The sequence below is a fragment of the Berghia stephanieae genome, chromosome 8 (genome assembly GCF_034508935.2).
Source record: "Berghia stephanieae isolate SIO BIC M18660-M18661 chromosome 8, UCSD_Bste_1.3, whole genome shotgun sequence".
Classification (NCBI taxonomy): domain Eukaryota; kingdom Metazoa; phylum Mollusca; class Gastropoda; order Nudibranchia; family Aeolidiidae; genus Berghia; species Berghia stephanieae.
In genome coordinates, this window is record NC_088367.1 from 50,542,961 (window position 1) to 50,567,397 (window position 24,437).

Genomic DNA, 24,437 nt, shown 5'->3' on the forward strand with positions numbered 1-24,437 from the left:
ACCATTAAAATTTGTATTGTTAATTTATTTTCATTTCTTCTCCATGTGCACTCTTCGACGTGTTAAAATCTATGCAAATAAGTGCACGTTAGTACTCTTCGAAACCAGTGGCTTTTTAATAATAGGATGTCGATTGAAATTACCCAACATTTCTGTTGTGATTTTTGAAGCGTATCATGATACAACGCAATTAGGGTATCTGGGGGGATTTGTAATTAAAGCACGTTACGTCATTTTACCAAGGGTCAAAATGCGATCTCGCTCATTACCAAGTCATTCCTGGGGCAAGGTCATAAGATCTTTCGTGGAAAAGATGGGCGAGTATTAGATTTTAAAACAGATCTTCATTTACCGATATTAGATCTATCTACAAATTTGCCGTGTGTATCAACTCAATTTACGTTTATTAATATTCCAAAGATGTGAAAAATAAACAATTTGTATCTTTCAACATTGATTTGATAATTAGCGACGAAATATGATACGATAATTTCAGGTAGGCTAATGACTGAGGTGGTATAATGTGTAATGAGTAATGTGTTATCATTCCATATTTGGAAAGTAAAAGCGATGATTCAATTTTACGATCTACCCGTGTTGTCGTTTCCGTTTGTTGGTGCCATGGGGTATGGAGACTGCTACAAACAAATATAATGACAGCGAGAGGTTTGTTGAAAATATAGTTCACTGTTCTTATCCATTTTACAAAAGATAGGATACTGGAAGATGCTTTCATTCTAAATTGTTGAGAAAGAAACCATGAGACCTGTAATAGGCGGTTAGAAAATTTATCCTACCGATGACCGGCTGCGAGTGTCGGGAATTCCCGGTTTTTTATTCCGAGGACTGATTCTGATTCTGTGACTAAGATAGCTAGACTTGCGCTGAAAATATAAAGTTTACATGTTGACAGCTATTTTGTAAATTAATGAAGGACATTTATTCCGCTCCATTCATTCTATTCTTTGCTTATGGGCTGGCTAATCAAACAGAAAATGGAACGAATGAAAAAGAAAATAAAAACTGCTCTCGGACCACACGCCATCAAATTTATGTTCTTTCTTTCATATCTATTTATTAAAGTAGTGTTTATGTAATATTAGAAATAATTTGTCATATTATCATCCTAGAAATTATAGTAGTATCAGTTTAGATAAATGGGTTGCATCTCTTGAGTATGAGTTTATCGTAGAGGGCCGGTGGCCGATGGTCTTTGGATCTGTCTCCACCAACTCGGTTACAGTTACAGTTACTGTATTTAGATCCTGCAGGAAACTGTCAATTTGGCTTTTAAAGCTGTTTATGTTGGTACTATAACTATTTTTTCATGGCAGGCTATTCCACGTCTCAACAATTCGCTGACTAAAGATTTTTTTTCGGATGTTTAAACGGCAAGTTTGTTCTTTTGTCCTAGTCCTTGTCCTTTTTTACGTTGACTTGACTTTGACACTTGTAATTGCAGCCAAGACCAAACCTAAGATCTGATCTATTCTCCTTTTCTATTGTACCTCTCCCATTGTGTTTATAACGAATGGTGATATAACCTTAAAACTTGGCAAGCACGGAAACACAACTAAAATTTATAAATGAAACACATGAAATTTGATTTGGGAGGAGGAGGGGGGTTGGCACAAAAATGCTAATTATGGATTGCAAAACAGCTTGATTGGGGAAAAATATCTAAAAACTACATACACCAAAAAAAAAGTAATGAATATGGGTTTCTCATTAAACTATTTTCGCACATTAATATCGTATCATGTGTGAAAAGCATTCCCGTCAATGCGATTCTGCTGTCCTTTTGACCCCAACTAGTTCAGACCCACTTTTTGACCAACAACAAAGGGATACCTGGCATGATGGGCTAATGACAAGGTATGAAACGTTATCTCAGTACACTCGATGCTGGGTGTTTGTTTACGTTGTCTGACCACTCAATTGCAACTCTCTACCTCTATACTGTTTTTCTCTACTGGGCCATGAACAGTAAGAAAAGATTACAGAGAGATCTTGCGTCTCATCTTTTAATTTATCCATAAGGTCCTTATACACATTGAGTTTGTCCATATGTTCATTTAATTTAATGAATAAAGCTGATTCGTTACAATGGACAACAATATACCCATCAGCGGTGAACTGACATCTCAGGAGCTTCTGGACTCCATTCAGTCACACAAAAGACAATGCCTGGATAATGAAGATGAGGATGAGACATCGTAATGTGACACATCACCCCTGACAAATACTGAGAGACTTGACGTGGTGGACAAATTACATCGCTTCATCCACGAAGACTGCTCGACAGGTTATCTGCCAAGATTGGCAAGATTAGAGACAAGGGTTTATAAACAGCTTGCACAGAATAGAAAGCAGTCAGCGCTTTACAATTACTATTCTTACAAACAATAATGTCACATTTTGTTGTTGATAAAAACATGAAAAAGAAATTTAAAAAACAAACAAAAAAATAATTTAAAACACAATTTTGATGAAGCCATGTCTAGAGCATGATGACCACAGGCCTGTGGCAAACTCAAGGGGAAGGTAACATGAATGGCACATGAAAGCTGGTGCTTAGATGCTGTGTTTAGCTTCTCCGCTTAATCACACACTCTGCCCAATCAACACACTAACCCGAACTCCCGAATGGTGTGCGATTAAGCAGAGTCGACTGTATTTCATAGCTTTAATAAAAAGCAAATTAATATCATTGAATAATTTAGAAATCTGCATATTAATGTTGATTTTTTTTTTTTTCATGCTTTACAAAATAATCATATTTTATTCATTCGTTTTCAGATTTTGATGTAGGGTTGTACAATTGATTGTTAAAATAGGATGTATTTACAGGTTCCTAATATTTTTAAAGATATTCATGGTTTTTAAAAATGCTTAATTTCAACAAAGTGTGGATTATTTTTATTTTATGTTTACTCTATATTGAGTTTGAAACCTTTAATGACATGGCATATGTTACAGTTATCAAGTTGGCCGTTCATTATTATTCTATTTTATAAAAAGATGAAAACATAGATAAAATGTTACATTATCACCCCCTCCCCCCCCCCCCCCCCCCCCCTTACCAAACATCAGATGAATCTTGACTCCAATTCCTCAAGCATTTTTACAAATCAGCTTTTTTGGACAGCTTTTTTTCTTTTTTTTTTTAAAATCAGGTATCAGGTTTCTCGTTCATGCAAAATCTTTCTCCGTTGATGATTATTACTTGTTCAAATTAAATCGGGTGATTTTTCATGAAGTTATGGTCTCTCTCTCTCTCTCTCTCTCTCTCTCTCTCTCTCTCTCTCTCTCTCTCTCTCTCTCTCTCTCTCTCTCTCTCTCTGTCTCTCTCTCTCTCTCTCTCTCTCTCTCTCTCTCTCTATATATATATATATATATATATATATATATATATATATATATATATATATAACCCCTCCCCCCCTAATATTTGAATTAGTATTGACTCTTATACTTGTACTAATATAGCATATATTCAACTAGTTCATAGTGACATATTACCATGCAGGCACAATGAGTCACATATTGATATGCTCCTTCGTAAGGCAATGCCACAACTTCTTATGACATCAAATTGAAAACAATTTGAATCTGTCTATATTGTGTGTGTGTGTGTTTATGTGTTTGTGTATTTGTGTATGTGTGTGTGTGTATGTGTTTGTGTATGGGTGTATTTGTGTATGTGTGTGAGTCAGAGGAAAAGAGATATAGATAGAGAAAGAGTAGGAAAAGTAGAAATGTCCGTTGAATATTATGGTTATCATATAGCATAGAGCAAGTGTAACTCAATGGCAAATTGTCATATTTATGAACAATAAAAATCTATTATTATTATTATTATTCAGGGCTGAGAATCTTCCGCCTAAAGGCGGATTTCCGCCTAAATGGTAGTTTATCTCCGCCCATCCCATCACATTTCCTCCTTTTTCAAATTTGCCGTGTCAAACATTTTCCTCAAAACCACAAAATCACCATTATGTCTTATGTCATATTTTGACACCTGTGCTCAGTCTCGTGAAATTTGGTGACGGTCCCGTTTTTATGACGTTGGGCCAGACAGTATGGCACCAGATGTCACAATTGACACAGAAGACCAGTATTGTTCTTTGATTAGTTAGTTGATGGTGGAAGGGGTTGGACTTTTTCCCCCTGTTGTAGGTACCTATTGCCTTTTTAATCTATCTCTTTCTCTCTCTCTCTCTCTCTCTCTCTCTCTCTCTCTCTCTCTCTCTCTCTCTCTCTCTCTCTCTCTCTCTCTCTCTCTCTCTCTCTCTCTTTTTTTTTTTTTTTTCCCTTTGCCTTTCTTTCTATTTCTCTTTTCTTCTTTATTTTTTTTTTGGATATAGAATTCAAAATGTCAATACATAAGTTATTCTGGTAAAGAAGTCTCTCCTCCCCACCCCTATCTCTCTTTCTTTCGCAACTATCCATTAAATCATCTGGTATATAGAGATGATATATTAGAACAAAGCAATGGTGATTGGCTTAGTTTAATCTTTTTTCTTTTTACCTTTGGGCTATGGCTTTAAATTTGAGAGATTCTTGGGTTGTATTTATAAGCTGAATAACTACTAGGTTTCTTTGCTTGTGTTTGATCGATAGACCGTGAAATTTTCCTCCTTTTTGACAAATTGCTATTATCACCACTGAATAAAAAAACACTCACCAAAACCACTGCATCAACATCCTACCACCGCTACTATTACAATCACCACCACATCATTATCCCTACCACCACTACTACTACAAATAGCACCACATCATCCCCACACCATCATCCCTACCACCACTACTACTACAACCACCACCACACCATCAACCCTACTACCACTACTACAACCACCACCTCATCATCATCCCTACCACTACTACAACTACAACCGTCTTCCCTACCACCACCACTACTACAACCACCACATCATCCCTACCACCACCACTACTACAACCACCACCAAACCATCATCCCTACCACCACTACTACTACAACCACCACAGCGGCTATGTGGTCTTGTGGTATGACACTCGCTTTCGGATCGGAAGGTCCTGGGTTCGACCCTCGCTCGACGCATAGTTGAGTCCTTGGAAAAGACTCTTTACTCACATCGTCTCACCGTACTCAGGTGTAAAATGAGTACCTGGCCGTTAACAGCGTTGTCTTTGTCCGAAAAATTGTAATATCGCCTAACGGGCGTCATGTCTCGTCCTACATGTTAAATGTTGCTGTTGACCAGGGACCCCTTGAAAAGCGCTTTGAGCACGTTAAGTGGATATTGCGCTATATAAAAGCTCAATTTAAATTTTAAATTTAACATCATCCCTACCACCACTACTACTACAACTACCACCACACCATCATCCCTACCACCACTACTACTACAACCACCACCACACCATCAACCCTACTACCACTACTACAACCACCACCTCATCATCATCCCTACCACTACTACAACTACAACCGTCTTCCCTACCACCACCACTACTACAACCACCACATCATCCCTACCACCACCACTACTACAGCCACCACCAAACCATCATCCCTACCACCACTACTACTACAACCACCACAACATCATCCCTACCACCACTACTACTACAACTACCACCACATCATCATTCCTACCACAGCTACTAAAACCACCACCACACAATCATCCATACTACTACTAAAATCACTACCTCATCATCCCTACCACTGTTATTACTACAACCACCACCTTATCATCATCCCTACTACAACCACCAAATGTTGTAATTACACTTTCAACTTTTGAAATTCCACCGAGTTGTGTCAGAAATTGCTGCAAGACAAATTTTGGATCGCATCTCAGTAAATTTTAGTGAAATTCAAATTTATAGGTTATGGTCGCATGACTGGGTCATGATCTTCACGATGAAAAATTTCCTCCTTTTTTGTGACCAGTCATTCTCACCCCTGATTATTATTATTATTATTATTATTAACTGATCATCTTGTCAGAGACAGAACGTTACAGTCTGAATTGCGTGAGTACCGACCGGCAAGGCAATAATTATGACTCATCATACTCACTATTTGTGTAATGAGATGTTAGTGATATCATAAAAAATAGTAATAAATAGTAAGCCAGAAGAAAGAGACAGATGATGACATGCAACCAAGAGGACTCTCATGATTCATTACTATTCAAAAATGGACATTTGATACGGTATCCAAAGCATTTGATATCCTAACTAACTGTCAATCGACACTGGGGCTTTTGTCACAGGATTTCAATGCTATTCAAATTAATTCACTGACGCACTACGACTACTGCTGTTTTTCAACCATTGGATCTGAATATATAAATAGGGTAATCCACATGACGCTAAATGATCCAAATCAAAGGAAGAGTTGTGTGTATACTGTCTAACTATATTTCATTTTGGAGACTTCTTAACAGTGTAGATAAACGCACTCAAATCCAGAAGTCCACAGGATATATTTTTAACTTACCAAAGTAAGTGTTTCAAATTCATTTTTCGTGAAGAAAACAAAACAAGCATAAAGTAGACATTAATTATCCAAAGGCATCCAAAGACAACTTGGTTTAGACCACAGGATTTATTTTTAAAGAACTGAACAAGTGTGTATGAAACGTGCCAGACAAAACAAGAGAAAAAAAGCTATCCTCAAAAATCAGTCGATTGATTTTGTGGGATGGTTTTTTTTTCTTGTATTTTTCTTTCTTGCTTTGTCTGGCACCTTTCATACAAACTTGTTCAGATCTTTTTATATATATTACACCGGTGCCTGCTCCTTAATTTCTTACTTTGATTTATTTTTAACTTACCAAAGTAAGTCTTACAAATTCATTTTTCTTAATAAGAAAAGCAAAACAAGCAAAAAAAGAAATTCATTATCCAAAGACAACTTGGTATTTATTATTAGACCACATGATTTATTTTGTAACCTTCCTAAGTGAGCGTTTACTTATCCGAACCAGACCTAAGTGAGTGTTTAAAATTAAAGATTTTTCATATTCTTTCTTTTTTTCTTTTTTTTTTTTTTCTAATTAATTAATTAATTAATTAATTAATTAATTTTTTAAAACCATTAATTTTAAACACTCCTAAGTGAGTGTTTAAAATTAATATTAAAAAAAATAAAAATAAAACAACAAAAATAAATAAATCCAAAAAAAAAAAAAAAGAATATGAAATTCATTTTCCAAAGACGTCTTGGTTTTTAATGTCAAAGACGTATATATGTCACCCATCGCCTCAATATTGACATATTATGGTATGACACCCCCCCCTCCCTTCAACACGTGGTTTTGTATCATGTCTGTGAGCAAGAGATTAACTCTTTCAGCGCTGAGGTTATATTCGAATTTTCGTCACAAAATGGCTGACACCTGATTGAGGCAGCATGAGAATGACAAGCTAAGACAAAGCGACATTCGAATTCAGCGCAAAATCTCAATTAAAATACCCCCCCTTAGGGCCAAATGAATGTTCTGATGAAAGAAATGATACCATTGTTTCAATTTATAGTACTTTTGTTCAAAATACGATTGGATTACATTATTGTTTTTGCCTTTCAAGACCGGCCACACTGTGTGGCCATTGGCCAGTAAAACAGATTCTGCTCTGGCCGCACAGTGCGGCCAATGGTGTTGAAAGAGTTAAATATGTAGATTACTTTTTCTCTATCTATTGTTATTCTGTTTTTTTTTTTTAATGTCAGCTGTAATAGGTGAAGATTGAGATTTAATTTTTTTTTTTTTTCCTATTTCACCCTAGCTTGTGCTGCTATGTGGTCTAATGGTATGACACTCGCTTTTGGATCGGAAGGTCCTGAGTTTGAGCCTCTCTCAGCGCATAGTTGAGTCCTTGGAAAAGACTCTTTTACCCACATTCTACTACCGTACTCAGGTGTAAAATGAGTACCTGGCCATTAACAGCGTTGTCTCTGTCCGGAAAAAGAAAATAATTGTAATATCGCCTAGCAGGCGTCATGTCATGTCCTTTATGTTGAATGTTGCTGTTGGTGAGGGACTCCTTGTAAAGTGCTTTTGGGCACATTTGGTGTATATTGGTCTATATAAAAGCTCAGTGACCCCTTGTAAAGTGCTTTTGGGCATGTTTAGTGGATATTGCTCTATATAAAAGGGCAGGGACCCCTTGTAAAGTGCTTTTGGGCATGTTTAGTGGATATTGCTCTATATAAAAGGTCAGGGACCCCTTGTAAAGTGCTTTTGGGCATGTTTAGTGGATATTGCTCTATATAAAAGGTCAGGGACCCTTGTAAAGTGCTTTGGGCATGTTTAGTGGATATTGCTCTATATTAAAGGTCAGGGACCCCTTGTAAAGTGCTTTTGGGCATGTTTAGTGGATATTGCTCTATATAAAAGGTGAGGGACTCCTTGTAAAGTGCTTTTGGGCACATTTGGTGTATATTGGTCTATATAAAAGCTCAATTTTTAAAATATTTTTTTTTTTAGCTGTTCCAAGGCGAAGAGGATCAAATCTGATTCCAGTCAAATTTCCAACATGATCGGAACCAACGGTGTTTCAAAGGAGTCTGATAAATGTAATGATAAAGCCCCAACAGAGCTGGAAGCATTCGACGCGCTCTTCCCTGCTCTTGTGGATACATTGACAAAAGACGGGATAAACGATCCTGAAATCTCTCAGGCTGTGAATTGGTTTAAAAAGGTACGACATTTTTTATATGTTTATTTAAAGACTCTTGTCTTTTCAGTTGGAATTATGCTTTAAAGTTTCCCCCGGGTTTATTTGGATTTTTAAAATAAAGATTTCACAGAGTTATTTCTTTAGATTTAGTTTTTCAAATTTTCTTTTTTTTAAATAATTTTTTAAGCAATAAAATATCAAAATCAATGAGATTGTGAGATAATTAGGGTTCTAATAATTGTACAATTTATGATAATACTCTTTGACCATCTTACAAGTAAAAGACTGCTGTAATTAGATTGTAGGTTATTAGAAAACCTGTTTGAAGTTCTTTTTGTGTGGTATATACTAGCACGCATATCTATTTGATTTATCAGTCCTGCTTTGTTGTTGTTGTTGTTGTCATTATTATTATTATTATTATTATTATTATTATTATTATTATTATTATTATTATTATTATTATTATTATTATTATTATTATTATTATTGTCATCATCATTATTATTATTATTATTATTATTATTATTATTATTATTATTATTATTATTATTATTATTATTATTATTATTATTGTCATTATCATTATTATTATTATTATTATTATTATTATTATTATTATTATTATTATTATTATTATTATTATTATTATTATTATTATTATTATTATTATTATTATTATTGTCATTATCATTATTATTATTATCATTATTATTATTATTATTATTAGAAAATAGTTGTAGTAATAGTACTAGTAGTATTGTATTAATGATGGTGATGATAATGATATTGTTATTTTATTACAACTCTATTTTTGGCAAATTTATTCAATTATTTTCAAAAATGATTGAATTAGCAGAACTTTTTGTAAGGCATTGAAATATTTTACTTTTGACAATTTAAACAGAGCAAAACCTGTTTTTGATCCAAGCTAAAATGGTAGCCAAAGTTTTTGTCACATTGAGATGGTTCAGTGTTAGAGCAACCCACCTTATAATCAGAGGGGACTAGTATTGATCCCCTTTACAGTCTAGATATTTTCCTTCCCCCATATGATTGGGTAGGAGCTAGGTCATAAAGATACCAAAATAATTAGGGATATACTGGCATCCGATATAGATGGTAGCAAGCTATTATCATGCCACTGAGCGCCTCAGAAACAGGGATCAGTCTTTTGCGTCTCTGAAGGAGACACGACGTGAAACGAGATTTAGGTAGTAAATCTTGTCTATACTTGCCATCATCCAGTCAAAGGAGTTTTTTCAGAATGTAGTCTTGTCTTTTTTTATAGTTGAGTTTTAGAGTAACCCACCTTATAATCAAAGGGAACAAGTCTTTAGCTTTGATCCAGTATAGAGTCAAGATTTTTTTTCTGTTCCTTTGTGATTGGGTAGAAGCTAAGTCATGTAGATTGGGTAAAAAATAATTTGGGATACACTGGCATCCTATACAAATGGTAGCAAGCCATTGATCTTGCTACTTAGCACCTCAGAAACAGGGATTAGCTCTGGCTTTATGAGTCTTTTGTGTCTCTGAAGGGGAAAGAAAAGATGTGAAATCTGATTTAGGTTGTATGTCTTGTCTATACTTGGCATCATCCCGTCAAAGGAGTTTTTACAGAATGTAGTCTAATGTATTGTCTTTTTTATTGTTCAGTGTTAGAGACACTAACCTTATAATCAACGGGGACAAGTATTGATCCAGTATAGAGTCAAGATATTTTCTGTTCTCTTGTCATTGGGTAGTCTAGGTCATATAGATTGGGTAAAAAAATAATTTGGGATACACTGCCGTCCTATACAGATGGTAGCAAGCTATTGCTCTTGCCACTTAACACCTCAGAAACAGGGATTAGCTCTTGCTTTTGTGTCTCTGAAGGGGAAAGAAAAGATGTGAAATCTGATTTAGGTAGTAGGTATTGTACACCTGTTGCAGAATGTAGTCTAATGTATGGTCCTTTTTATTGTTCAGTGTTAGAGACACTAACCTTATAATCAGAGGGGACAAGTATTGATCCAGTATAGAGTCAAGATATTTTCTGTTCTCTTGTCATTGGGTAGAAGCTAGGTCATATAGATTGGGTAAAAAAATAATTTGGGATACACTGCCGTCCTATACAGATGGTAGCAAGCTATTGCTCTTGCCACTTAACACCTCAGAAACGGGGATTAGCTCTGGCTTTTGTATCTCTGAAGGGGAAAGAAAAGATGTGAAATCTGATTTAGGTTGTAGGTATTGTCTTTACTTAGTATCATCCAGTCAAAGGAGTTTTTGCAAAATGCAGTTTAATGTATTAATTGTCCTTTTTATTGTAATCACAGGTCTTGGAATACAATGTGCCATTTGGAAAGAAGAACAGAGGTATATCTGTTGTCGCTTCCTATCGTCAGTTTGTCAAAAACCCCACTGAAGAAAACTTGAAAATAGCTCGTATTTTAGGATGGTGTGTTGAACTAGTAAGTTGAATTACGCTATTTTAAAAAACAAATAAATTTGGACATTAAATAAAAAGAATATTCCCTTGCTTTAAACAATGTAATGTTGTGTGGCTATGTTGTCGACGCTCGCCTTTGGATTGGAGGGTCCTGGATTAAAGTCCTGTCCTGCGTGGCGCATAGTCGAGTCTTTGGAAAAGGCTCTTTACTCACATTCTCTCACCGCACTCAGGTGTAAAAATGAGTACCTAGTCGTTAACTATCGACTATCGCCTAATAAAAATCATGTCTTGTCCGACATGTTAAGTGTTGCTGTTGGTCAGGGACCCGTTGTGAAGCGCTTTTAGTGGATTATGCGCTATATAAAAGCTCAATTTTATTATTATTATTTTTCAAAATATTATGCCAAAGTTTTCTCAATGTGTTCCATTAATTTGACAGTCTTCTTGTTGGTATCAAGCGAATGAAGCTGATTGGATCCTTGAAATTCATGGCAGACTTTCAGGATCACAAATTGATATCTCAGCTTGATTTTATTTTTTTTTTTTAAGATTAGTGCGGCTATGTGGTCTAGTGGTATGACACTCGCTTTTGGATCGGAAGGACCTAAGTTCGAGCCTCACTCAGCGCATAGTTGAGTCCTTGGAAAAGGATCTTTACTCACATTCTCTCACCATACTCAAGTGTAAAATGAGTACCTGGTCGTTAACAGTGTTGTCTCTGTCCGAAAAAAAAATTGTAACATCGCCTAACAGGCTTCATCATGTCACGTCCTAAATGTTGCTGTTATCCAGGGACCCCTTGTTGTAATGCATTTTGAGCACATTTAGTGGATATTGCGCTATATAAAATCTCAATTTTAAATTTTTTTTTTTTTTAAATTAGTTGTTTGTTTCTTACCAACCCATAAACCATTTCATGTTGTTGTTTTATTTTCTCCTTTTCTTTCTCTTTTTCACAGCTTCAGGCTTTCTTCTTAGTAGCCGATGATATCATGGATAGTTCTCTCACTAGAAGGGGTCAGCCTTGCTGGTATAAAAACGTAAGGGACAAATGGTTCTTTTTCTACTAAGGACCGTTTTAGTTTTATATCCTGCATTATTGTTATTATTATTATTATTATTATTATTATTATTATTATTATTATTATTATTATTATTATTATTATTATTATATTATTATTATTATTATTAGTTTTATTATTATTATTTAATTTTTGTTCGTACTTGTCCTTACTGCCATCCAAATATACTCTTTTTCTTTATTTTTGCTTGTATGGTGTCCCGATAGATGTGTGGGAGATGACACATCTTATAAGATAACGAACGCACGCGTGTCAATCCCAGATGGGACAGAGAAATACAGTCCAACCATTTAGAATTCTATACCACAATGACCTCAGTGGACAAGTTTAAGAAAAATCTCAAAACTGCCCTATTTTTTTTTTAAAAAAGAAAAGATCTTTTGATGGCACCTTCTGAATTTTAAATATGTAAGCACCACTATTAAAGATATTGACAGTGAATGGGCTGAGGCTTTCTGAGGCTTCGGCAGGAAGTTCTTTACAAATATGACCTCCCATAGCAGGCAGGGAGGTACATACTGTGTCTTCTATCCCCTTATATCTGTTTTCCAACATGCTTTCTGTCCTTGTCTTGGAATGAGATTACTTAGTTTTTTTCCTGGCCCTGGTCGGAGTCCTGGCTGGGAGGGAAACAGTCAAATGCATAGTTATTGTTTTGGGAGATGGTATTTTTTTCCTTGTAAATCATCTCTCTTGTTATGTATTATTATATTTATTTTGAATGTATAATGTAAGCATTTGAGTGTATTCCTCTTTGTTGGATTTTGTGCTTTTGTCCGGATGAGACTTATAGATGATCTCAAACTTAGTACATTGATGGTATGCTCTTGGAATCTACATCTGATCCCTATTTGTTCCCAATTCCCCTTTGTCTTACTCTCTCTTGGGTGCTTTAATTGTAATTCTAGAACTTTCGACTATCCCATTTTCTTCCTTTTTACTGGCGCTGATATAACCTAAATGTGTTGCAAGCGCCGTAAAACCCTTAAAAACAAACAAAAAACAAACAAATACTCTTTCCTCTCACATCTTCTCACCTTGCCGGTAACTGTTTTCTCCCTGTTGAAAAAAAAAAAAGGAAAATTTTGTTCTCATGGTATCAGTTACATTTTATATGCTAAATGTTGCTGTAGATTTTGGACCATTCATTAAGTATTTTAACAAGCTCAAGCTGTCTTTCATTCAATTATTTATGTATGTATTAAGTCCAATTTGCTGCTTTTATTTATTTTTTTTCCAGAAAGATGTAGGGTTGATCGCCATCAATGACTCATTTTTCTTGGAAGGATCTGTATACCAGCTGCTGAAAAAGTATACGAGGGACAAACCATACTATGTTGACATCATGGAATTGTTTTTAGAGGTATTTTTGTTGTTGTTGTTATTATTATTATTATTATTATTATTATTATTATTATTATTATTATTATTATTATTATTATTATTATTATTATTATTATTATTATTATTATTATTATTCTTGTTTTTATTATTATTATATTATTATTATTATTATTATTATTATTATTATTATTATTATTATTATTATTATTATTATTATTATTATTATTATTATTATTATTATTATTATATTATTATATCATTATCATCATAATTAATATTATTATTATTATCATTATTTCCCAGACCACCTTTCAGACAGTGACAGGTCAATGCCTAGACATAACCACTGCCCCTCCTGAGGCCAAAGTAGATTTTACCCAATTCAGCGTGGCCAAACACGCCGCTATTGTCAAATGGAAGACGGCTTTCTACTCGTTTTACCTTCCTGTGGCACTGGCCATGTACATGGTGAGTTAGTTTCTTGTTTACTATTTACACAAAATCAGTTTACTCCCCTTTGGCATTGGCCATGTACATGGTGAGTTAGTTTCTTATTTACTATTTACACAAAATCAGTTTACTCCCCTTTGGCATTGGCCATGTACATGGTGAGTTAGTTTCTTGTTTACTATTTACACAAAATCAGTTTACTCCCCTTTGGCATTGGCCATGTACATGGTGAGTTAGTTTCTTGTTTACTATTTACACAAAATCAGGTAACTTCCCTTTGGCATTGACCGTTTATATGGTGAGTTACGTTCTTGTTTAATTTTTACACTAGATCAGTTTACTCCCCTTTGGCATTGGCCATGTACATGGTGAGTTAGTTTCTTGTTTCTATTTACACAAAATCAGTTAACTACCCTTTGGCATTGACCGTTTATATTGTGAGTTACGTTCTTGTTTGATTTTTACACTAGATCAGTTAACTCCCCTTTGGCATTGGCCATGTACATGGTGAGTTAGTTTCTTGTTTACTATTTACACACAATCAGTTAATTCCCTTTTGGCATTGACCGTTTATATTGTGAGTTACGTTCTTGTTTAATTTTTACACTAGATCAGTTTACTCCCCTTTGGCATTGGCCATGTAAATGGTGAGTTAGTTTCTTGTTTACTCTTTACACTAGATCAGTTTACTCCCCTTTGGTATTGTATTGGCCATGTTTATGGTGAGTTAGTTTCTTGTTTAATTTTTACACTAGATCAGTTTACTCCCCTTTGGTATTGGCCATGTATATGGTGAGTTACTTTCTTGTTTACTATTTGCATTAAATCAGTTTACTCCCCTTTGGCATTGGCCATGTATATGGTGAGTTACGTTCTTGTTTAATTTTTACACTAGATCAGTTTACTCCCCTTTGGCATTAGCCATGTATATCGTGAATTTCTTGTTTTCTGTTTACACTAGATCAGTTTTAATTCCCTGTAGCATTGCCCATGTATATCTTGAATTTCTTGTTTTCTGTTTACACTTGATCAGTTTTAATTCCCTGTAGCATTGCCCATGTATATCTTGAATTTCTTGTTTTCTGTTTACACTAGATCAGTTTTAACTCCCTGTAGCATTGCCCATGTATATCTTGAATTTCTTGTTTTCTGTTTACACAGGGTCCATTTTACATCCCTGTGGCATTCGCCATGTATATGATGAGTTCTCTATCCTCCTGATCTTCCATTTATACCATACACTACACTTCTTTTTTCTTATTTTTTGTTATTTTCAAACCCAAATTTGGCCAAATTCTAATTTTTCTCTTCATATTCAAATTTTTAAACCATCATGAACGGCGCAATTTTTGAGATTATTCAAAATAGATTATTTATGTACAGATTTGTTGATTACCACTTTCATAAATCAATAAATATCTCCATGCACATTATTGTAGCAGTTCCATGAATTGATTTTTAATATCACTAGATGAGACTGAAAATTACTGGTTATCTCCCCTGCATCACTTTTTTTTTTTTTTTTTTCTTTTTGTTTGAATTTTTGTTGCTTTTTTTTTCTTTGATTCATCAACAGCAATGTCATCGTTTTTTTCTTGTTATTTATTCAGGCCGGTATATCGGACGAGGAATCACACCGTAATGCCAAAACCATTTTGTTACAGATGGGCCACTTTTTTCAAGTACAGGTAATTATCCTTTTTGAAATACATAATATTTACATATTGTTAAGCGACTTGATCTTCAGGACTTGTACACAAGCTATTTATTTGGCTAATTAATTGTTACTATGAATTGATGCATTGCAATCATATTTGTTACAGTGAATGACATCATCAGTCGGATGGTGAAACTGTTTGAACTGAGATTTAACCAAGTTTAGTTAGAAGGTCAATTTTTTTAATCAATAATGAGTTCTTGTCATAAATGATTAAATCTACCCTTTTTGTACATCTTCAGGAAATTCCAAAGTTTAATTTCACTTCTAAATATTTTTTACAGCTAGTCAAGTTGAAAAAGTATGAAATTTGAAAAAGTTGCTGGATACCTTTCCCATACATCTGACCATAACTTCATGAAAAATCATCCGGTTTACTTAAAATAAAGATTAAAATGCTCTGGTGGGCTTATTCTTTCAGAAAATGCAAATCCAAAATTTTCACCTTCCGACTGATTATGTCATGCACTGACACATATATTGAAATTTGTCCTTTCCCTTGTCGGAGTCCTCGGCTGAGAGGGAAACAGTCATGATAATTTTTTCCTTTTTTCCGTATAAATCATCTTTCTGTTTTATATTGTTATATTTATGGTTTTGAATGTGTAATGTGAGCATTTGAGTGTGTTCCTCTCAGTGGGATCCTGTTGCTTGTGGCTGGATGAGACTTTTAGGTAATCGCAAACTAGGCGCAATGATCGTATGCTCTTGGAATCTAAATCTACTCCCTATTCGAACTATTCCCTTTTGTCTTTTTCTTGTGTGCTTTAAATTGTAAATCTAGAAAAAAAAGTTTGCTATCCCATATTCTTCCTGTTTACTGGTGCTGAAATGGCCTAAATTTGTTGCATTCGCAGCAAACCCTCAACAATCAAACAAACATGCAGTGAAAATTTAATTTAAAATCAAAAGTGATCAGAATGTTAAATTTGGAGATTTTTGCCATAAAAAGAATGGTATTAACCCCCCTCACACTTAGAGAACATTCAATTTGATTTAAATCCACAATTTTGACTTAAACTTTTAATTTTTCCGCTCCTGGTTCCAGGCCTGACTCCTGGCAAAAATATTTTTAAAAGCTTTAAGAAATTGTGTGAATGTTCAATTTATGTGGAGTACGACTTCAAAGTATCTATCTTGGAATATTGTTATAGTATAGCATAGTAGGCACAACTTGTTATTGCTGTTGAGATTAAATAAGACGCAAAATTTAAAAGTGGACAGATTTTAAAAAAAATGTACTGATAAAAGAAAGTGCTCAAAATGTTTTGTAAAAATTCCGGCTTTTGTTGGACCATCACAACCGGAGAAGCCGGAGGATCCAGTCTGTTCTTAATGACTAGAGTCGTGATTTTTTTTTCTTGATTATCAGGAATTTACAAAATTCCAAATTGGCTACTTGAGCTTGAGCTTTAATATAGCGCAATATCCACTAAACGTGCTCAAAGCGCTTTACAAGGGGTCCCTGGTCAACAGCAACATTTAACATGTAGGACGAGACATGATGCCTGCTAGGCGATGTTACAATTTTTCGGACAGAGACAACGCTGTTAACGGCCTGGTACTCATTTTACACCTGAGTACGGTGAGAGAATGTGAGTAAAGAGCCTTCTTCAAGGACTCAACTATGCGCCGAGCGAGCGAGGCTCGAACCCAGGACCTTCCGATCCGAAAGCGAGTGTCATACCACTAGACCACATAGCTACTCTGCTCATCCATCCGATATCATTTCTTCTTTCTACGTCTCATCTACGATAACAGGACGACTACCTGGACTGCTATGGCAGCCCTGAAGTCATCGGTAAAATCGGAACAGACATAGAAGACAACAAATGTGGATGGGTGATTGTCATGGCGTTAGAAAGGGCTTCTCAGGAACAGAAGGATGCCTTGAAGGTAAACTATTTCAATTTTTGTAAGGAGTTTTTATAAGGACTTAATGTACTCCAAAAAAGTTTTAAAAAGAAATTAACAAAATTGAATATAACAGTTTCAAAAGTACTGATTTTGTTTAGAACCAAGCTGCTGGTTGCTGGGCGGACGTGACATCAGACTATTGAATCCTATTGTTGCTGTTGGCTTGGAATCCTTTGATGGGATACTAGGCTGTAAAAAGTCATGAAACAAAAATGAATATAACAGCTTCGAAAAAGAACAAAATACCAAACATGGAACATTCGGGCCCAAAACCCTTCTTCAGCCAACAATAAAAAAAACAATAAAGACATAAATACATTACTAAATTCCAGATAGACGACAGAGATAGTTGGTAGGTCTGTCATCTCTGTCGATTATCTGGTATTTAGTAATGTATATATGTCTTTCTTGTTTTTTTGTTGTTGTTGGCTGAAGAAGGGTTTTGAGCCCGAAACGTTCTGTGTTCGTTATTTTGTTCTATTTTTTAAGCTCTTTATATTCATTTTTGTTTATTACTTTATACTGCCCACAGCTTCTATCAGCTTAGTATCCCATCAAATTTTTTTACAAAGGATTCCTAGCCAACAGCAACAATAGGATTCAATAGTCTGATGTAACGTCCGCCCAGCAACCAGCAGCTTGGTTCTAAACAAAATCACTACTTTTTATTATTCAAGCTGGCTAGAACTTTTTCACATGTCATGTGATCAGAATGTATAAAAGTCAAAACATAATCAGATTTATAATGTTTTTTTATTTTTGTGGATAAATTTTTATGCTTCTTGGAGAAGTATTTCATATGGGCGGTGATGAAGTTAATGGCGTCCACCATTGTTCCCATTGTTTAGAACCAGTTGCTAAGCGTCATTACAAGGGAGGTGATGTCACGATTGTTTAACCCCATTAACACGTGGGATGAGACACATACGCTTGTAATGCACTGAGGTTTCAAATTCGGAAGTTGTGGTTGAGTTTGGAAAAAAAATGTATAAATGAATAAATATATAAAAGAAAAATCCTCATTTTTTGATTCTCTTCTTCAGGCAAATTATGGACGTTGGGATAAAGAATGTGTGCAGAGGGTGAAAGATATTTACAAGGAACTCGACCTACAGACCGTTTACAAACAGTACGAGGAAAACAGTTATCAGGAATTGATGGTCCTTATCAACAAATTAAGTGGCGACTTACCTAAAGAAGTGTTCATAAACTATGCCAATAAGATTTACAAGCGGAACAAATAAATTGGTGCCTAGCTTTGGTTTGGTACCTTTTTTTCATACATTATATGATACAGTGAATGACATAATCAGTCGGATGGTGAAAAGGTTTGAACTGATATATTGTCAGGTTTAGTTAGAAGGTCAGTTTTTTTCCAAAATGAGTTCTTGTCATAAATGATTAAAGCAACCCTTTTTGTACATCTTCGGGAACAATCAAAGTTTAATTTCACTTCTAAATATTTTTTTACAGCTAGTCAAGTTGAAAAAGTATGAAATACCTTTCCCATACATTTGACCATAACTTCATGAAAATCACCCGATTTACTTCAAATAAAGATTAAAATGCTTTGGGGAGCATTTTCTTTTAGAAAATAAACCAAAAAAAATGGAAATCCAAAATTTTTACCTTCCGACTGATTATGTCATGCACTGACACATCTTATCAATACTTCAGAACTTGCAGACTTCTTGTGATTACTTAAGAAGCAATTGATCATATTTGTATTTATACATGTTTTCTTTTAATGGAAGGGATCAAGGAATTTGTTTTTTTGAATAGGTATCTAAACCCTGTAATATAACAAATCAGACTTTCGAATGGAACCCGCAGGACAAGAGGAAACAGGGTTGTGGTCCGAAACAGACTTGGAGGAGAAACCTTCACTAAGATTTGTGCATCTCCAATCTTACCTGGAGTGAGCCAAAGGTCTGTGCCGAGGTCAGAAGAAGATGTAACCAATGAATGAGATAATATGTGATAATGATGTTGTTTATTATCTCATTCGTCTGTAGTGTTTCATTCATCCTGTTTTGTTGATAAAGGGGAAACCCAAACGTCCACATTATCTGTTTTTGTTTATTAGATTTAAACTTACATTCAACTTGACATTGTTAATTATTTCTTCAAGCTTCAAGCAGCAACCTTTGCATTACCCAGAGAAAGTTAGATATTTACAAACCCTTCAAGCATTGTTGTATGAGGCAAAGAAAATAGACAAGTATTTTCCTCTTAACAAGGTTGCCAATTTTCCGGATAGTTACGGAATTCAGCGTGTTAAAAACACCTCAGTATATTTTCCAATCTCCTTCTGAATGGAAAAAAAAGTTAGTACATAATGTCTTTTTTTACTGAAGTTCAATGCTCAGATAGTGGTCAGTCGATGTATTCGTGTCAAAGTTCAGTAAATTTTTGCCTCCTGAACTGGCAACCCTGCTCTTGAGGTTGCTAAATAAATTACCAAAAAGAAAATTGCAGTTTTTTTTACGAATGATGAAAATGCAACGGCATGTTTTGAAAGTCGACTCCTGATATAATTGTGATAATAATGATAATATATTATATTTGTTAAGGGCTCTTCCATATATCACGAGGAGAGCGTTTTATGGGGACATCAACAATTCAATTTGGAAAATAACAAAGTCTTAAGATGCTTTTTAAACAGAACATATCTTCCAATGAAGAGCGTCGTATATCTTTTGGTTCCAGAGGGTTGGGACGTTTCTAGAAAAGGATCGTCCTCCACATGACACGCAAGAGTTTTTTCCCTTGAGTGACAAGCGTGTGACTAGAGATCATCAGTGACGTCCTCGTTAGATTCATTTCATTTGTTTTATGTTTTGCATTTCATTGGATGCATTGATCCTCTAACAATTTTCATGCAAATCCGTTCCAATCTTTTTTAATTTAATGATAACTGTAACATTCTATATTTTTTTAGGTAATTCATTTTTATTTTTTTTTATACTTACCTTTTTGTTTATTTAACCGTATTCCTACGTTGGAGTTCATTTTGTTACCCCATGACAGTAAACTAAAGAATTATCCTATATGAAAAACTAGTTCTTTATTTTACTATGATATATTGTCATGGATTAACAAAATCAAATCGCCCCTGACATACGAATAGGGATAGTTCTTTATTTTACTATGATATATTGTCATGGGGAAACAAAATCAGCCCCAACGTACGAATAGGGTTAACTGTCTTGAGCTCAGCAACGAATGGAGATCAAATAGATTTGTTTGATTGTATACATGCATTGATACAAAAGAGCTAAGGGGTGGAAAGAATTTTAGCCAAATGCTTGTCACAGTAATGAGTTTTTGTTTTATTTTTATATCAGATGTTTTGGAATGTTTGTTTCGTCAGAAAATCATAGAAATTAAAGCATCTCCCTTTTTTTTGTATAATATCAAAAGTTACATTTTTAATGTAAAACGCTTATCACCTTTCCTCCTAAAGTTTTAGAACATAAATAATAAATAAAATAAATTCCCTGTATTAATTCTCTGGAAAACATTTCTTTTGTTTATATCTTGAAAATAAAACAAACTGATAACCCCAAGCACAAGCTATAGTTCAGTGCCGCAAAGTTGCAAATAGGATCTTAAGTTTCCAGCACAGTGTTCATACGACCGAGAAAAGTTCTATAAAGTTCAGTCATGCTCCTAAGAACCACTATTATAACAAATATTGAAATAATATCAACCCCCCCCCCCCCTTCCTCCATTTATTTTGCTTCATGCCTCCATTTTGATTTTGCTTCATGACTCCATTTATTTTGCTTCATGCCTCCATTTTGATTTTGCTTCATGACTCCATTTAATTTACATAACTTAGTCTCAAATCAACCATTTTTCTTAATCCATTACGAAGCTTGTCTTTGAAATCCATTTTATCTTTTTGTCCTTACACTTTGAATTTTAAAATTCTTATATACAACTGTTTTACTCCCACCACACCCATGTATCGTGTGTTCATTTCGATTTTACTCAATATGTAAATTACATAGAGATCAAACAGCTTTTACTATGTGTGCATTGGATTATTAAGTGTGTAATAATATGAATTGTGATCAGCGTGCGTTGTGCTTTTAGGTGAGATGCGAGTATAGATAATTGAGTGGAAATTGGAGTCAGTATGCCGTGATAATTTTATTTTGGGAGAAGGAGGGGGAGGAGATTTATCCCCCTTTTTAACGGGTGGAAGAATTTAGTATTTAGAGCTTTAGATTCATAAATAACAATTTAGTTATTGTTATTGTAAAACTTGTATTCCTGGATAATCTGCTTTATTAAAAGGAATAATTATAGAAAAAGATTTTTGCAAGAGACTGTAGATAGTATGCACTTGGCTAAGAAGCTCACAGCATTGCCATCCGGAAATATAATGGACCAACACACAAAACTATGTGTATCCTTGAACTTTTATAGTCTGGTTAACACAGTTTAGTGAGAATTACTCATAAACGTGAATGGCAAAAAGCAACAACAAAGACCTGAGTGACGTCAACTTCATTCTATCCATAGTTGTTCTCTCCAGCATCAGATATTTGTATAACTAAAAATGTGTTGGTCAGCGTTCAGTTCACCTCAACATCTTACTGACTGGACATGGGTGTTTTCCATTTTACTGTCTGTCCTAACAAAAATTACAATTGAGTTATTGAATCTTTTGTCAGTGACAAATTACGTGATGCTATATTTAACTAGTTTGTTGGACTTCCTTCTCTGAGTTTTTAACCATCCATGTACCATAATCGCATAATTACAACTTAAAATTACAAATTGAATATTGGAAAATAATATTTTTGAGCTTTACACAGCAGCATGGTGTTTTTAATCGTATTGAATGAATGATAGAATTATTGAATTTTTTAAATAGTTTTCAATTAATATTTTGTCCATATTGTTTTATTGGAAGTTGAAAAGATAAGATTTGCTGGGTTTTTTATTGGTTTTTTAAAAATTTGTTATTATGACCCATTTAAGAGCATCCACATATTTAATTTATTATTTAAGTCCCTAATTCTCTTGAGTCATTTTTTCTCATTCTTTTGTGCCATTTTCGAGGGTAAACAACAGATTAAATAACATATCAGCCATAATTGGGCCGTTTTTAGAACAAGTGGACGATCCCGAATTATAAAGGATGCTCGGGGCTCCATGCTTTTATTATAGATTCCTTACCTGTCCACGTCATTATTTGTTAGGCAGATTCCCAGCCACGAAATATTTTCATATGATAATCTCTTTCCGTGAAAGAAATTTCAGGCTTTTAAATAAAATTTTAGCAAAGGGGAGGAATTTAGGAAATCGCGGTCCATTATTTTATATTCTGTAGTCCACTGACAATGTACAATCGTTTTGGGTTTGTTTTTTTTGTTCTTGTTTGTCGGGTTTTGAAATTTGTTTTTGGGAGGGGGGTCGCAAACAGAGGTCGCAAAAAAAAAAGAAGAAAAAAAAAAGACCCTCAACTTCTAAAAATGTCTCTCACAGTCCTGAAGTCTTAGGTTTGAGGCTTTTTGACAATTTAAGAGTCAGTTTAATCTATTGATATTTTCAGTCGAGATTGAGAAAAAAAATGTTTTGTTTTGAGTATCCAGTAATGTGTTTTTAGTGGAAATATATATTATTTTAAAATCATTATTAAGTCTAATCACTTTCATAATACAAGCTCAAACATCTTCTTGTCAACTGTAATCAGCGGCCATGTAAAATTTGGTGACGATTGGATTGGCCTAGTAGTTTCAGAGCCTTAGTGTTACAAAAAAATCAAGTTTACCAAATATTATGTGATAAGATGTATTTTTTTGTATGTATTTTACCAAACTACTAGAAATAACTAATGGGATAAATAATGATTTTAGCACATGCGACAGGATGTAGAATCCTTCATAACTATGCATATGTAGATACTTTTTTTTCTTCTGATTCGATGGATAGTATGTGAAACTTGTCTCCTACGCTAATACATGAAGTCAATGACGATTACTGTAACTATCAATTTTCATTACTTCCTACTCCATACTCACCTATAGACTCCCATAGTGGGCAGGGAGACACTTACTGTGTCTTCTTTCCCCTTATGTCTGTTTTCCAACATGCTTTCTATCTTCGTCTTGGAATGAGATAAATTTGTTTTGTCCTGGCCCTGGCTGGATGCCCTGTCTCAAATGTATAGTTAGAGTTTTTGGGGATAGTATTTTTTATCTTGTAAATCATCTCTCTATTATGTATTGTTCTTTTTGTTATTTTGAATATATAATGTAAACATTTGAGTGTATTCCTCTTAGTGGAATATTGTGCTGTTGTCTGGTTGAGACATTTTGGTGATCTCAAACTAAGTACATAAATAGCGTGCTCTTGGAATCTATATCTGTTCCGTATTTAAATTATTCCCCTTTGTCTTACTTTTCCCTCAAGTCCTTTTAATTGTACATCTAGAACCCTTTCACTATCCCATTTTCTTCCTTATTACTGGCGCTGACATGACCTAAATGTGTTGCAAGCGCTGTAAAACCCTTTAAAATCAAACAAACAAGCAAACTAGAATAATACTTAGCACTTTAAAACTGTAATATGTTATACTGCTTTGTGATAATATCGTTTTACCACAAATGTATTATATTGATTTACAGCATTTATCAAGTTCCAAAGAAATTTGTTGGTTGCACAGTCAAATAATGATGATATTAGGAATATTTGAGAACCAAACAATATATTTTTTTATTTAGTTTCTTTTTTAAAATAATTATTACTGTATTTGATCATTTGTATCGTTTAAAACAAGGGGGATTTTAGT

At 34.3% G+C, this 24,437-nt stretch overlaps 1 protein-coding gene across 4 annotated transcripts in view; it reads left to right on the top strand.

Annotated features, from left to right (window-relative positions):
• Window positions 1-260: 260 nt before the first annotated feature.
• Window positions 261-24,437, top strand: part of LOC144978819 (farnesyl pyrophosphate synthase-like) — a 24,274-nt gene continuing 97 nt past the window's right edge. The window contains exons 1-9 of one of the 4 annotated variants that reach the window (XM_078925355.1): window positions 261-496; window positions 8,490-8,703; window positions 11,004-11,138; window positions 12,079-12,159; window positions 13,442-13,564; window positions 13,849-14,013; window positions 15,606-15,683; window positions 17,474-17,608; window positions 18,673-24,437. The exon at window positions 18,673-24,437 is cut by the window's right edge and continues 97 nt beyond it. In XM_078925355.1, coding sequence (XP_078781481.1) covers window positions 8,539-8,703; window positions 11,004-11,138; window positions 12,079-12,159; window positions 13,442-13,564; window positions 13,849-14,013; window positions 15,606-15,683; window positions 17,474-17,608; window positions 18,673-18,873 — 1,083 coding nt within the window. In that variant the 5' untranslated portion in view covers window positions 261-496; window positions 8,490-8,538 and the 3' untranslated portion in view covers window positions 18,874-24,437. Of the gene's footprint in view, window positions 497-564; window positions 667-6,004; window positions 6,504-6,821; window positions 6,841-8,489; window positions 8,704-11,003; window positions 11,139-12,078; window positions 12,160-13,441; window positions 13,565-13,848; window positions 14,014-15,605; window positions 15,684-17,473; window positions 17,609-18,672 lie in introns of those variants that run through there. The other 3 variants (XM_078925354.1, XM_078925353.1, XM_078925356.1) reach the window with 3 other exon arrangements.